Raw genomic sequence first — 16391 nt, 5'->3', positions numbered from 1 at the left:
AGGCAGGGTTTTGAATATATCAAAGTAAAGATATAACATCCCATTGAAAAGTCCTATTTTAATTAAGCTCAAATTCTTTTTGTTGTACTAATTTTAATATTCTTGACCTCTTTATTTTTTAGCATGTCTAATCTTTTTTTAAGTTCCTTCTTTAGGATTACTTTGTTCTTTCTGCATTTTCAGTCTTTCAGGGACTGTATTGTTGCTTCTCTAAGTCTTTATGGCAAATGTCTGGGTTTATGAGAGTAATAAAATATTATAATAGATTGTAGTTTTCCCAAAAATGTTTTCTTCAATTTTGCCTGCTCACTGCTGTGGGATTCTGTAATCTCAGTTTCTGAAAACCCATTTAAGTTGATTCTTTGCCAGATAATTTTCATATTTTAAATAGATTGGGGTAAACTACCTCACAGAGATTCTTACTTTTGTGAAACAACTTGGCTGTTTTCAAATAGTCATGTAGTAATAGATATAAGTTACATTGCAATGATTTTCCATATGTGTGCTAATCAGTTTGGTGTACTTATGTTTACCTTAAAATAGTTACAGGATTTACATTTAGTTTTTAAACCAGTGGCAGTTTGTGTGAAGACAAATTTTTCTAATAGCCTTATTTGTTTTGTAATCAGATTTGCTTTGTTGTTGTTTTTTTCCCAGAAGTTATGTTCTAATCCCCATACTTTATTCAGTGGAATTATCTATACCTTTTGAAAATGAGCCTATAGGGTTTCATTAAATCTAGAAAGTGATTTTGAGTTGTCATGCACTGTTTGCCTGCTTAAGGCTATTTTGTGTTCAGTGCTTTAAAAATCATGTGGGATGTAGCTGATGCTCCCCAAGTATAAATAAGCTTATAGTTTTATAATAGCTTAATGTTATTTTCTTTGCTAAAGCAGGAGTGTGATTCATGATGAGAGTCTTGAAATGCAAGGGAAAATAAGAGGCCTTAGGAAGTGGGCATCACACTCCTTATGAGTTGGATGTAGACATTAAAGCTAAAGCTATATATACATGCAGATTTTTTGAATAACCACTGTGTCTTGGTTACCTAGTGGTCACCAATATTTATTGAATAGTTTGCTTATATATTTCCCTTCTTAGCCTAAATATTGCTTTAAATATGGAGTTACTTCATTAATTTTACTTTAAATTTTGCTCTAAAGCAAGATCACACTACTTGAATGGAATTAGTGTGTGAACAGGAAAAAAAAAAGGCGTGAGAAACATAACATCATTTGTTATGTTACGTTATGTTAAGTATAATGGTAATACTTACCATTAATTAAGTTCATAGGTCCACTGTGATGGGGTATAGTCTGATTCCATTCAAAAAACAGCAGCCTGAGAAGACACCCCTGAACCATACATGTTTTCTTTGCAAGAATTTAAGGTAAATAGAATATAAAGTATTTCTAATATATCTTAGAACCTGTAGTACCTGAGGGGTTTTTTAGTTAATTATATATATAATTTTTATCATGATAGCTTACATTTTTTAATCATATTTTAAATATGTTTTAATATATCTTGCCTTAGTTTTGTCAGTTAACATCTAAGTACCTATTCCATGGAGAATTCTAAGAAGACATACTGGTCCTAAACTGTCTTTGCCCTCACAGAGCTCAACTTCAATTTGCAAAGTTTTTATAGTAGAGATAAAGTACTACTCATTCAATAAACATTTGAGAGCTAGCTATATTCCATGATTAGAAGGTCCCTACTTCTAATTAACTTAGTTTAGTTGGTAAGGCAGGGAAATCAACAAATTAGTTACGAACATAATATAGTGGAAGCACTGAAATGGAAATATTTGAATTACTAAAATTGTATGTCATTTTTGCCCAAGGGCCATGCTGTCTTCTCTTCTTTATTTCATTTATTACATAGTACTTTGAGTCTTTTGCTTTTCTGTATTTTTTTTTTTAAGATTTTATTTGTTTATATGTCATATAGAGAGAAGCGAGAGCAAGCACAGGCAGACAGAGTGGCAGGCAGAGGGAGAAGCAGACTCCCTGCCAAGCAAGGAGCCCGATGTGGGACTGGATCCCAGGATGCTTGGATCATGACCTGAGCTGAAGGCAGCCGCTTAACCAACTGAGCCACCCAGGCGTCCCTGCTTTTCTGTATTTTTAAGGTGGAATTTAGGCATTGTCTAGTCTGAAACAGTTTTTTTTTTTTTTTCTTTTCGAAAAGATGGAACAGAGCCTATAAAGATTTAGTAGCTTACTCAAGATCAAGAGGCTCTGCACTTCTTAAAGTATTATCGCTGGACTAGATATCTTAAGTATCACCTGGGAACCTATTGTAAATACAGATTTTCAGGGGCCACTCTCAACCTGCTGAATTTCAGACTCTGAACAGAGTCCCAGAAATCTGGGTTCCAGCGATCTGTGTGTTTTGCAACCCTTCCAGATGATTCTGAAGCATGTTCAAGTGAGAGAACCATATTCTAGTTCAGTGATTCTCTGTGCCTCCCCCACCAAGCAAAGTCATTGTTAGTGATGTAAAAATAAAGTAAGGAGTACCAATACAGCTGTATGGTGATAAAGCTGGAGTAAGAGCAACTGGTCTAGCAGTCTACCATTTTAGTATTACTTTGCACACTTCTAAATTCCAACAACAATTTGTTTAGTCTACAACACTGATTCTGGCCCCCTGGCTTTAAATGCTCACAGCCCTGATTCATTTACTCTGCTTGATGGAGCAAATAAATCAACATATTTTCAGGAAAAACTTTTTATGTTTTTCTTTAGCTTCCTTAAAAGACTGACTCTGAATCGTCTCTGGATTATGGACTCCTATAGAAAACTGATGAAGCCCTTTTCTTCAGGGGAAAAAAAATGTGCACACACCCATACAGAATATTATATATAATCTCAGAGATTTCATGGTTATTCTTGAAGTTCACAGACTGGGGCTAAGAAGTGCCTAATTATGATTTCTGTAGAGACTATTTTCCCCCATTTTTCTTACTCTTCCATTTTCTTTTTAAGTATCAAACATTTTTTGAGAGTTAGAAATGGCCTGCCCTTCCTCTCTTTCATGTACAAACACTTGTACAAACACCAACACACATTTAAGTGGGTGGGAGTCATCACTGACATTTTGATGATTTAAGGGGCCTGGGCCAGAGCTTGCTGTGGTAGTTCCCCATGTATATTTGTTCAAGTACATTGAGGATGTCTTGGGCAGAAAAACAGTATAAATTAATAGGCATTAAAGAATCAAATTCCTTCTGGTAAGTAGATTGACAGATTTAACATACAGCAAACAAGACCTCCATCTACAAAAAGACTTTGTTCTGGAACTTGAGGTAGGAAACTTGTTGAGATGAGACTACTTTCCACTCTCTTCCCTCCATCCCTGCCTTCTTTGCAGGGTGTGGAGGAAAAGAAGATTTAGAAATGCAGAGACCAATATGTGAGGACTTCAGGGAGCAAGATTTGGATATAAGTATTCAAGGTGTTAGTCTTTGTTCTGATAGTAGTTCATGCTTTTGATATTAACTGTATGGGATGTTTATGTATTATTGTGAAATTCTGACTAGTCAAGTAATGTACACTGTTTGATAGATATTTAAAGTATGGTGCCATTATGGGATTAATTCCTTTCCCCTGAACTATTTATTTTTTAAATGCTGGTGTCTTCCTAGATATATGAGAAAAGCTTAGAAGTTAAATAACAACTAAAAATGCTTTGTGTATAACATTTCGGCAATCTTTATAAGTTGAGGTAACAATAGAATATATTTTACTCTATTAATGCTTCCAGTGAAATAAGATTACTCTTGATGTGTGTTTTTTTGAGATGAATATAGTAAATGGAATATTCTCCAATACAAGAGATAGAATAACTCATGGGATCCTTAGTTATTGGTATTATCTTGGAATGTAAGTGATTAGTAATATTATATTAATCAGATGTCCTATTTTATGTAAGGAGGTTTAGATGGTATATTTATCACCAGTTTTTAAAATAGCTTTATACATCATATTGAGTCTTTTTTTTTTTTTTCTCTTCTAGGATCGAAGTAGAATGTATGACAGTTTGAACATGCACTCTTTGGAGAATTCCCTTATTGATATTATGAGAGCAGAACATGATCCTCTTAAGGGTAGGTGACTTTTTTTTATTTCTTATATCATGCACTGAATTGTGTTTATCTCACCTTTGTTTATATGTTTTTAGCACTAAGTAGCACCTATGTCATCTATAAGATTCTATTATGTCTGTTAATAAAAACCTTTGTGAAATGTCCTACTTTTTCCTTTGTAGCTTATTTAGATTTATGCTGATTTATGCAGAGAGAAATGTAAGCCCGTGTCTCCTGACTTGTTATCTAAGAAAAAGCCACTATTTAGAGATATTTTGCAGTTTTCTGGAGGATCTAAGTGTTTGGTATAGTCACTTTTCTAGAACTCTATCAAATATAGAAATTTTTTAAAAATCCTTATAATACTTGAATTTACAATTTGCAGTGATTCCAACCTATAATTGCTCTGAGTTAACTTCGTTTCTCCATTTTTCTTCTACTGTCATAGGGCTTTAAAGTGGGATCTTTTGTAGTAGCTTCTCTGAGGGTTTCATAAAACTTGAGGCAGATTAGGAAAAAGAATCAGCTCCACCGATCTTACAGTATTAGTCTTATTGTTAACTGTATCTGACAATATTTCATTAATATACATGTTTTCATTTGTATATTGCATGTTACTAATTATTTTATATTTCTTTGTATAATATATCCGTTGCCTTTTATATTCATGGTGAAAATTTGGCAAACTGTGCACTTACTTGGATGATAAGAGATTGCTGCATAATAAATTATCCCAAAATTTAGCAGCTTAAAATAACAACAAACATTTATTACTTCACACAGTTCTGTGGGTCAGGAACTCAGGAGCAGCCTAACTGGTTGGTTCTGGCTCAGCATCTCTCAGTGAATCAAAACCATAGGCTACTTGGTAATTTTTTCCACATTTTTAGTTCTATAAAGCCAAGTAAGAATTCCTTGAAAGATTTAGCCTAAAATTATAGAACTTAAGTGTTGGCAGCAAGGTGGTATCTTCTTCTTCTTTTTTTTTTTTTAAAGATTTTATTTATTTGACAGAGATTGCAAGTAGACAGAGAGGTAGGCAGAAAGAGAGAGAGAGAGAGGGAGAGAGAGGAGGAAGCAGGCTCCCTGCTGAGCAGAGAGCACAATGTGGGGCTCTATCCCAAATCCTGGGATCTTGACCCAAGCCGAAGGCAGAGGCTTTACCCACTGAGCCACCCAGGCGCGCCAAAGCAAGGTGGTTTCTCAAGGCTGTGTTGGTAATACTGATCAGATATCTAAACATTTTGTTGTGTTTCTGGATTTTGTTTATAAAGCCATTTCCTGTCTTTTGTAATTCCTTTATTTTTAAGGAGCTTGAAAAGCTCAAGAGGTTAGTGATTGTTAACAGTGTTTGGCAATGGTAATTCTCCCAAACTAATAAAGACTATTATACTTTGGGTTTTTGTGGGGATCTGGGGGGCTTCTAATCAAAACCCAATCCAAATTTTTTAGTATCTGTATACTGAAGTCTTGTTCTCTTTCACTGTTGCTCTGACAGTTCTAGTTAGATCCTCTGTTTAATAATAGAATCCAGCAGTTTATGATTACAAAGAAGTTTATCTATTTATTTCTTTGGCCTATCTAGAAAGAAAACTCTTAGAAATTCTTCTACAAGATAAAGTCATTATTAACTGTTACCAGTGAATAATGAAACATTTCTCATTGTTGTTTCTCCTAGTCCTTTAAAAAGGTCTTTTGAAGATGTTAAGAGAAAACATTCTCTGCTGGAGAATTATCTCAGGTTTTCTTTTTTTCTAAAGTCTGTGTTATAATAAAACTGGAGAGAAACCTAGAAGACTTTGAAAAGAAAATGGCAGCAGCCTAAGGCTAAGAGGAATTTAATAATTAAAAAAAAAAAATCTCAAATGTATTCAGAACTCTTTTGTTAGGAAAATTATCTTTGGCCATGGGAAGGGAGAAAATGTGGTCAGTACCACCTTTTGGAATTATGGTAACAAATCTGTTTCTTTCTTTCTTTTTTTTTAATTTAATTTAATTTAATTTATTTATTTGACAGACAGAGATCAAAAGTAGGCATATAGGCCAGAGAGAGAGGAAGGGAAACAGGCTCCCTCCTGAGCACAGAGTCGAAGCAGGGGCTCAATCCCAGGACCCTGGCAGCATGACCCTACCTGAAATCAGAGGCTTTAACCCAATGAGCCACCGAGGCGCCCCCAAATCTCTGTTTCTAATTGCAGTATCTTACGTTCCACACTTATTATGGGAGGGAATTAAAAGAGAAAAAAAAATTAAAAATTGAGGCATCTTCTCTACATAGAAATAGAAATAAGACTTCTGCATATTGCCATCATAAAGTGATCCTGAAACCCAAGTGCTGCTACGTATTTTTCTTTATTAGTACAGATTTCACTGCCTTCTAGGATATCCTATTGTATATCTTCCTCCTCATATTCTGATCATTGCCTATTTTCTTTGGGAGGGACCTCAGTAAACTCTGCTTAAAGCGAGGTTGTGACAAAACAGAAGCAGCCAGTCTCTGAACTTTCTGCTTTTCTCCATACCTCATCTTCAGGACAGCACTTCAGCCTCTGTCCCATCTCTTCTGTCTCATCTTTCACTCTTTTCAGAAAATTCTGTCTTCTGTTTAATGCAAGAAAAGTCCTTTTCTTTTCTTTTCTTTTTTTCAGAAAGAAAAAAGGAATGAATCTTATTTTATCCTTTTTAAATGTTTTCAGAGAGTCTGCCATTTGCTTTGTCTTCCTTATGGGACCTAAGGGAAAGGAAAAAGGGAGTTTAGGGTAAATTTTTTAAATTTCTTCTTTCCCTTTCTATTAATGATAAAAGTTTCTAGAAAATTTTCATATAGAATATTTTCCACAGGAACTTAAGTGCTGAGAGTTTATATTGTTATGTATTATGTATAATTTGTATAACAAGTTACCCCTAACTTTAGCAGCTTAAAACAACAATAAACATTTATTATATCACATGATTTCTGTAGGTTAGAATTTTGGAGTTAAATTAGTTGCTTGGTTCTGGCTGAGCATCTTCTGAGGTAGCAGTCATGTGGAGCCTTGAATGGGGCTGGGAGTTCCTTTTCCAGGGTGGCTCACTCATGTGGCTGGCAAATTAACCCAGGCCATTGGCAGGAGAACTCAGTTGCTCACCATGTGGACCCTTCCATGGGACTTCTGGAGTGTCCTCACAGTGTATTTGCTGGATCCCCCAGAGCAAAGGTAAAGCTCAAAGTGAATGTCCCAATGTCTTCTATGACCTAGCTTCAGAAGTTTCATACCATGATTTCCATGACATCCTAATAGCTACATAGGCCATCCCTGCTCAACTGGGGAGGGTTCTGCTACTCCAGAGATGTGAATACTGGGAGGCAAGTATCAGTCATTGAGGCCAACATGGAGGCTGGCTTCCACAGAGATGAAAGGCAGAAACTATAAATTTGCATTGGAAAAAACTACTCAAGGTAAGATTTAGTGTCAGCTGAAAGGAGGCAGCTCTCTGGAATCCCAAGGAAGTCTGGCAAGTTACTGGCCTGAGAATTGACTGATAGAACTAACAAAGGGTCCTCCCAACCACACTGCAGCCCCAAATACTTCTCTAAAGCTTGTTTCCATTTTCCCACCCTCAAGTGATTTTTACAGGTCAGTAGGGAAACCTCCATTGTTTGATGTTAAGGTTTTGTGGTTTAACATAGCAGGTAGGAAGGGTCTTATGTCATTGTGGCTCTACAGGTGTGAAGAGACAGCAGACAAAGATGGGAGTTCTGGATGCACTTCTTCCACTAAGTGTGTTCACTTTTATACCAGGCAGGGTCCAAGACCTTGGCGCTGTAATTGTGTAAGACATACATAGAATCTGTTCTTGTGGGATTTATAGCCTGCTAGGGAAAGAGGGACCTTATCATATGTATAATATACATACATACATGTAATATACTTATATAATATCTATATACATAAAATCCATGCTTCTAACCACAGAGTGTTAGAAATGCTGTGGAGTGAGATGATAAGGTGCTTGGGGAGGTAATATGTAAGGGGAGGGGAGTATTTAATTTATCTTTGGAGTAAAGTAAGCTAAGACCTGAAGCTTGAACAGCCAGCACAAAGATGAAAAAATATTGGGGAAAGTGTCAACTAGACAGAGGGGCCAGGGATCATGGAAGAGCTTGTCACTTTGGAGGAACTGAAAGCAGACAAGTCCTGGCATAGCTTGAGGGCTGCCCAATGCTGATGGGATGTAACTGCTCAGCCAGCCTTAGGGAACACGTGCCTTCTTTTGCTCCAGATCAGGAACACTAACACACCAGTCTATGATCAGTTTTATTCATTTTGCAGTGGTTTCTTGCCATTAACATCCGGTTTTCTGATGACTGTCTTCATTCTTGGCAAATATTTTTCCTTTCAAAGGAAGAACAAATATGTATTCTTTTATGGTTAAAGTAAATCATGCTTTGTGATATTGCAGTTTTGTATTTGAATACCTATGTTAGATGATCTGTGATCTTTTTATGTATGTGTGGGTCAGTTCATTGTGCTTTAAGCAAAAGAACAAGACAGTGATTATTGTTAAACTCTCTTCCCTCCCTGCCCTCAGCAATTTGCAAAAAGGTCTTACTGTGTAAGCATTTTTACCAAAAACTGCATACCCCCCAAAAGTGTAAGAGTAAACAAAAAAATTTAATTTCAACTAAAAAAAAAAAAAAATTGAAAACCGTGATGTAAGAGTTCTTAGAAAGATCTGTTTTAGCAAGTCACAGTGACTTTACCAATGTTCCCTGAACAATCTAAAGGAATTCAGGTAAATGGATTGAATATGATCTTATGCCAATACATGTTTAAAAGTGGATGCCTTTAAAACTTTTTGTTTACTATGTATTTTTGTGTGGTCAGCATCATATTTTATTACTTGACTGCTAAACTTTTGTTTTCCAAGACTCCTGAAGTAGAATCTCTGCTATTTTAAGGAAGATAACTTCTGAGAAAATAAGGAATTACTTCTGTATTAGGCAATAAGTGGTTGCCGTAGTATCAAATAAATTCTTGCCTCTTTTCTTCTATTGTTCATTTCCCTCTGATTTTCTTCAGCTGGCCTTAATGTAAATTTGAAGTACAAAGTCACAGAGTAACTTGTATATATTTCTAAAAGTCTGCGGTGTGAGAATTTACATTTTAGAACTTAACTTTGAAGCGGGGCAGAGATTCTGAAACTCTAAGAGCGTATTTATTAGGCAGGTTTCAGGACCCTACTCCAAGAGACTGTGCACTCCACGTTGTATAAATAGCACACTTGGAGAAACTCTGGAATAGGGGAACAAGATCAGAGAGATCAATGACTATGAAAAGTTGTAAAAGCTTTCATGATACTAAAATACAACAAAGCAAAATAAAACTTATACTAGTAGTATATATGCCCAAGCAGTTATATCTGTTCTCTTATGTTCCTCATACACTGACCTCACTGATCCTCTGGTAGAGAGAGGAATGCATCTCTCAGAAATAAAATCTAATTTTATTTTTTGTCAGCCCACTTGTGTTTACTGTAGTCAGAATTTTCATAAGTGCTAGAAAGTATAAATGAAAATCATGTATAACAAAATATCTTCAAAAAAAGGCGAGGGATTACTGTATGTCCTTTCAGTCTTTAAAGAAAATCTTTCCTTTTATTCTAAAAAGGAGTCAAATTTACATATTCTTTCCCCCGTGCTTTTTAGTTTTCCTGTAGACCACAGATCTTTGATAAGAAAAAAGTCATTAACAACTTTGAAATAAATCATTTATATAGAAACTGTGTACATTTTGTTAAATTATTTTGACTTTAAGATGATCACTATTGTCATATGCCTGATAATCATAATATTTTATCATCCAGCTACTCAGGATTTAATTCATCTTATGAAAAGTATAATTTTCAAGATTTTATCTTTGTAGTCAGTGAGAATGCCTGCAGATTGAGAAGGAAATTGTGAAAATGTGTTTGTAAAAGTTCTTGTTTTAGAAAACTTACTTGAAGTATGGCATCCTGAAAAGAGAGTTTTAAGTTTTATTTATATTTCTTCTCAGGTAGTTGCAACAGTAGGTAATTAGCAACAATATTATTTTTATATAATTAGCAACAGTATTATTAAATTTGAAAACATAGTTGAGTTGTTATTTCTTCCAGGCAGTTTTGACTATTTAAACAATTTTAGTTACAACAACCTGCAGTTTTGTTTTGTTTTGTTTTGTTTTGTTTTTAAACTAAAACCCATCAGAAACCACAGTGCATTTTTCTAAAAATTAGAGTCATTTATTCAGAGCATATACGGGTTTACTAAAAGCATGTTTTTACCACAAATCTTCATTAGGACTTTATTATGGGCTTATAACTTTACTTTTGAATTGGAAACAATACAAGAAATATATTTTATATAGAATTTGTCATGATAAAAGTGAGTACTTGAGATAATTGGGCTTATGGATTTTAATTGCTTATAGTATTTGAAGGGCATCTGAGACTCTCTAGCGAAGGTTTTCCCTCCAGAGTATAGGACTTTATCTTTTTTAAATGTTCGCTTTCTTATTACAAAAAAGTAACACATGTTCATTAAAGAAAATCTGGGAAAACTGGAAAAAAATTTTTTTCAATCATCAGTTATTTCCACAAACTAAAATAACCATGTTTGATAATTTGGTATATAATTTTTCTACTCTTTTTGTTTTCTACATATAAACTTAAACTACTTGCAATAATCAAATCCTTATCAGTCCTCAAACCTGGTTAATTTTTTTAAAAATTGGTTTAAAAAATACAAGTACCTAGGTTAAAAAGTCAAGTAGTACCATAAGGCTTATATAACGAAAAATAGAAGTCATTGTCTTTTCTCTATTTGCTACAGATTCCCATTCCTTAGAGGTGGCTACTTTCAACTTTTTTTAATGGATGCTTCCTGTAATTATTCGTAATTAATATGCTTAGGTTTATAAAAATCTACAATTTAGGTATTATTTGTTGACTCTGTACTTTGGCTTGCCTATCCCCCAACACTTGACCTGCTCCGTCCTCTCAAAATGATTATGGACCATTTTGGTTTAAATTAGGAGGTATATTGGGATGACAGTGCAAATACTCATAGATGAACCTCATATGTTTTGATCATAATGTAACTTTTTCCCCCTTATATCTTTCTCCTGGAATTAATAATTGTCTCTTTTGGTTTGATTGCTTTGTTATGAAAGTACTTGTCACTAATTCATCCCAAAATTTATCAATAGAACCTTGAAGCTTCTTTCAATATATCTGAAAGCCTCAAATAATCTTAGATTGATTTTATTTTCTTAATTTTCCTGCCATTGAAGGCATCCATCTTGCAGCCTTTCATAACTGTCACTGTGGGACTTCATAACATTAGGAGTTCCTTTTTCCTCTGGAATCGCTGTCATGATCTCCATAGCCTTTTTTTAATGCTCTATACTTTTGTTTTATTGGGCCTTTTTTACAGTATTCCTTCTGGTGGGACATACATTTTATATCTCTTATCTATAAAAATATGTTTATTGTACTATGTAAGACGATAGGCTGATGTGGAGCTATATATTGGTAATTGAGTGAGAATATTGAAAATGTGACCTCATTGTCTTTTATCTTACATGGTTACTATAAGTGTATTACCATTCTTAAGTATGACTGATTGCCTTATTTTGTGTTTTTAAATTTTTTGTCTTTCTTTCTGGAAGCTTTTAAGATATTTTTATGTCTTTGGTTCTGAAATTTCATAATAATGATATATGGATCGTTCAGTGTGCAGGGGAGGGAGACTGCCTGCCTGCCTGCTTTTCTTTCTTCCTTCCTTCCATTTTTTTATTTCCTTCACTGCACATCCATTGGGTCTTTTTTTTTTTTTCTTTTTTAAGATTTTTTTTTTTTTTTTTTTAATTTGAGAGTAAGAGCAGGCACACAAGGCTGGGAGGGGCAGAGGACAAGTGAGAAGCAGCTCCCTGCTGAGCAGGAAGCCCATAGACCTGGGGCTCCATCCAGGACCCTAGGATCATGACTTGAGCGAAGGCAGATGCTTAACCCACTGAGCCACCAGGCACCCCTCATTGGGTCTTTTTATTTTCTTTTTAAATATTTTATTTATTTATTTGACAGAGAACTCACAAGGAGACAGAGAGGCAGGTGGGGGTGGAGGGGAAGCAGACTTCCTGCTTAGCAGAGAGCTGATGTGGGACTGGATCCCAGAACCCTGAGATCGTGACCTGAGCCAAAGGCAGAGGCTTAACCCACTGAGCCACCCAGGGACCCCAGTCTCTGGATCGTTTTAATTTGGAGATTCGTTTCTTTCAGTACTTGGACATTTTTGGTATTTTTGATAATTTCTTCCCTTGTATTTTTAGTATTTCTCTTTCAGGAATTACTGTTCCTGTAAACTTCCTATACTCCTCGGCTTTTCTGTTTCTCATTGTTTTATCTTTTGTTTTGCTTTTGAAGACATTTCCTCATTTGTTATTCTTCAGCCCTTTTGTTGTTTTGCATTTCAAAACTTTTCTCTGAAGAACTTCTAAGACCCTCTTTAAAAAAATTCACAGAACTTTTCACAGAACTTTTCTCTGGTATGCTTGTCCTTGAACACTATATTGCAGTTTCTGAAGATTATTTTTCCATTTCCTTGCATTTATACTTCTGAGTTCCTCTTTTCTTTTTGTTTGGTTTTGTTCTTCTACTCCTGCTGGAGGTGTTCATCAGATATCTTATTATGATCCTTTCCTGTCTGTTCATTTTTAAAGATAAGACACAAAAATGTTGATTGGAAGCTCTGTGTATGTAGCTGGGGTTTATAAACTAGTAAGCATTGCTATAAGCCAACAAAGTAATACTGTCACCAAGTCTGTATTTAGGTCTTTTCTTTGGGTTCAGGACGTGAACACTGGATATATGTCTTCCATTCTTCTGCCTAGGAGTTAGAGATCTGATTTCTAGCTGCCTTAGGAAAGCCGAAGAGGGGGTCTGTGCATTTCTCTGATTCTCTACTGCACATCTACTGTCAGTGAGAACTAGAGCTTCTTATTTCTGAATCTTTCCAGCTATCTGTTACAGTAAACAGCTTGTTTCTGGGTAGTTTTCCCATATTCACACCAATTGAGGTTTCAGTGTTGTCAGTGATTTCTGGTTTACAAAGGCAGGTGACCACTCAACCATTCATGTTCACAGTTTCCAAAAATTTATTGACAATTCTTCTGTGATCCTGTCTCATTTTTTTTGTCCTGATGAAGTTATGCCTCTTTAAAACTTCTGTACTATCATTTTAGGGACTTCAGAAAGAAACAAAGATGCACACATGCATTCAGACCACCATGTTCTTTTGGAAATCTCTATAATCCCTAGTCTACCTTTTCTTTAGTGAAGCCTCCCTAACCCTCTATAATCATTAGTGGATTACTCTGTAAAAGATTGTTAATCATACTCCTTTTTAAATGGAGTACCTTGCTCATACTTGATTCATTCGCTTTTTTTCAGTGTACATATCTCTCACATGATACTGTGTCATGGGAGCCATGAACACCTCTGTTTTTTCTGTATCTTGAATCAGCATTAATTATAGTGCCAAAAAAATAGAAAGGGCCAAATAAATTATTGGTTGAATGATTAAACATTTTTCTATAGTAGTTCTTACTCTTCATCAGTATTTATTTAGGACTTTTTAAAAAAGTATTTATATGCATTTAAAGTAGTTTGTGTAACCATTCCCCTACAATTGGAAATTTAGGTATTTCAAATTTTTAAATAAAAATCAGTGAGCTTTTTCTGTTTTTATTTCCAAAAATATACTTCATATGTTTGTTTTTGATGCTCTAGAGACATATATTGCCAACTTTAAGTTTAACATAAAACTTTAAGTTTTATGCCATTTTATACTGCCACTAGCAATGCTTGATTGCCCATTTGTTATTCTTAATATTATTCTCATTTATGAAAATGTCACAATTTAAAGTTTTGCAACCATTAGTTAGTTCAACTTGATTTTAATATTAATTACATATATCTTAATTGTTTTATTATAATAACTTTATGGTGATACATTATCTTAGCACATGATTAATAATTTAAGTTTAGGCTTTTGTTATTGTCAATCTTTTGCGGTTATACTTTACTTGAAACAAGTTTTTGATACTTGGTATTCCTTAGTGTTTTTTAGTATGTTTTCTAGTATTGATTCAATAAAAGTTTTAAAAGTTGTAAATAATTCAGTAAAAAAAATTTATGTTGGGACCCTGCTTTAAGAGTTAACTAGATTAATTTTCCTGAAAACTCGCTTAGATTGGTGGCTTTTATTAAGGAATGATTCTTTTGCTCTCTTGGGATCTGGTACTTTGGATCTAAGGGTCTTTTCTGCATTTGTATGATCTTATTCTTAGGCTTTTATGAGGCATGCATTGAGATTTGGGAATGAGGTCAGGAATGACTGTCCTGCCCCTTGGATCTGAACAGAGATTGGAGTTATTCAAGGTTGGTAATGACCACATTCTAAGTGGATTTTACCAGACTTCTGTGAACCATTTTCTTTCTAACTAGATTTGGAAATACAGGTAAAATGTAGAAAATGAAGAAATATTAGAAGAGATGACTAAACTAGCGGAAATAGTGTTATATTTAAAGCATGTAAGAAGGAAATATTTGATATTTTCATTTGTATAACTTGTTCATGTGTATAATAAACACACACATATACACACGTAATGTAAAACATGATGCATATCACATATTGAATACTTGATACATGCCAAACATTGGCCTGAGGATTCTATATGTAGGTATTAATATATGTCATTCTTTTGTGGTTATACTTTAAATATGTGCATCAGCTAAGATGTACATATTTACTCTTATTTTACAGTTGGGTGACTCTGGTGGCTTACTAACAATAATTGTCCAAGTTTCAGTGCTACTAAATGGTTGGACTCTTGAGTTTGTGCTTTAACCTTTGTACTATACTGCCTCTCATTATTTGGTTTAATATTAATTCTACCTTAGTATCTTTATGATTCTAATATGTAATTTAATTTTTTTGTTGTTAAAAGGAGTTGGCAGAATGCGTGACATTGTTCTTTAGTAATTTTATCACCACTGAATAGGAATGAGTTGGCATCATTAACTGTGAATATTGGAACTTTGGAGGTCATGTTTTAGATGTATTCTTTAAAGAAAATTATTTGTGGAGAAGGGAGAAGTCTATCTTGATGGAGCAAAAAGCAAGACTTATCTTTCTCCCTCTCCTCATTCTTAAGGAGTTTAGAAAAATAAACTAATAAAAACTTAATTGTATAATTTTTCCATTTATTGAGAGAACATCCTTCCATGCCCCACCTACAAACACATACTTAGTACTAAGCTTTTGACTGAGCTCATGGGTTACATAATACAATGAGATATTTCATTCAACCATTTAACAAATACTTAAGGGCCTGTTATGTACTAGACTTTGTTTTAGATGTTAGAGATACAGTAGAGAATAAAAAAGAAGTCCTCTCTTTATGGATCTTCAGTTTTAATGAAGGATGGAGACAAAAAGAGCCAGTGCTACGAAGAAAAAAAATATAGTGTCAAGGGATAGCAAAAGAAGCTGCTATTTTAAAATGTTCTCTGACAGCATCTTTTAAAACACCTGAATGAAGGGAGAGGTACAGCTTTCATCATATCTGGGCAAATGCTTTTTAAGTAGAAGAGGAAATAGATCCTGGAATGGGAATATGCCTAGCAAGTTTGAGTAATAGCTGAGAGGCCAGTGTGGTTAGAATAGTAGAGGATGAGGGGCCAGCATGGGAGTATTCTGAGCAATAGAAGTACATGAACTCATTTAGATTTTAAAGGTATCATAGGGTCTGCTGAATGGAGACTAGACTGTCAGGTTATTCTAGTACTCTGTGAAGAGATAAGAATGATGTGGGCTTGGGAAACCAAGTAGGAGCTGATGAAGAGCAGTAAAATCCAGGTCTGTGTTTATAATAGAGCAGTCAGGATTTGTTGATGGATTTGTACACAGATTACATAGAATGAAGTGTAGAGGTAACCCAGGGTTTGGGGGTGAGCATCCATATGGAAGGAAGACAGTGCTCTATGCTACTCTGGAAAAGTATGGGGTGAAAGGTTGCAGTTGGAGATATAATTGTGGGAGTCATCTGCTTAGATAATGATGTATGAAGCTTTGGTAGTATATAACATCACTAAGGGAGGCGGTGTAGAAAGCGAAGTCCCATTAGTGAATACTGGCCCTTGGTGTTTAAAAGTTGAGGAGGAAGACAGCAAAGAGGATTTCAGGAGTAGCTAGTGAGAACAAACCAAGAGT

At 34.8% G+C, this 16391-nt stretch overlaps 1 protein-coding gene across 10 annotated transcripts in view; it reads left to right on the top strand.

Moving 5' to 3' along the window:
• The window catches only part of CPEB2 (cytoplasmic polyadenylation element binding protein 2), a 71100-nt gene that overhangs the window by 9791 nt on the left and 44918 nt on the right, over positions 1-16391 (top strand). For 8 of the 10 annotated variants that reach the window (XM_059165210.1, XM_059165227.1, XM_059165220.1 and 5 more), the window contains one exon: positions 4024-4114. In XM_059165210.1, the coding sequence (XP_059021193.1) occupies positions 4024-4114 (91 nt within the window). Of the gene's footprint in view, positions 1-4023; positions 4115-14535; positions 14555-16391 lie in introns of those variants that run through there. The other 2 variants (XM_059165245.1, XM_059165243.1) reach the window with 2 other exon arrangements.

The sequence above is a fragment of the Mustela lutreola genome, chromosome 1, assembly GCF_030435805.1.
Source record: "Mustela lutreola isolate mMusLut2 chromosome 1, mMusLut2.pri, whole genome shotgun sequence".
Classification (NCBI taxonomy): Eukaryota; Metazoa; Chordata; class Mammalia; order Carnivora; family Mustelidae; genus Mustela; species Mustela lutreola.
This window is presented reverse-complemented; position numbering and strand designations above follow the sequence as displayed.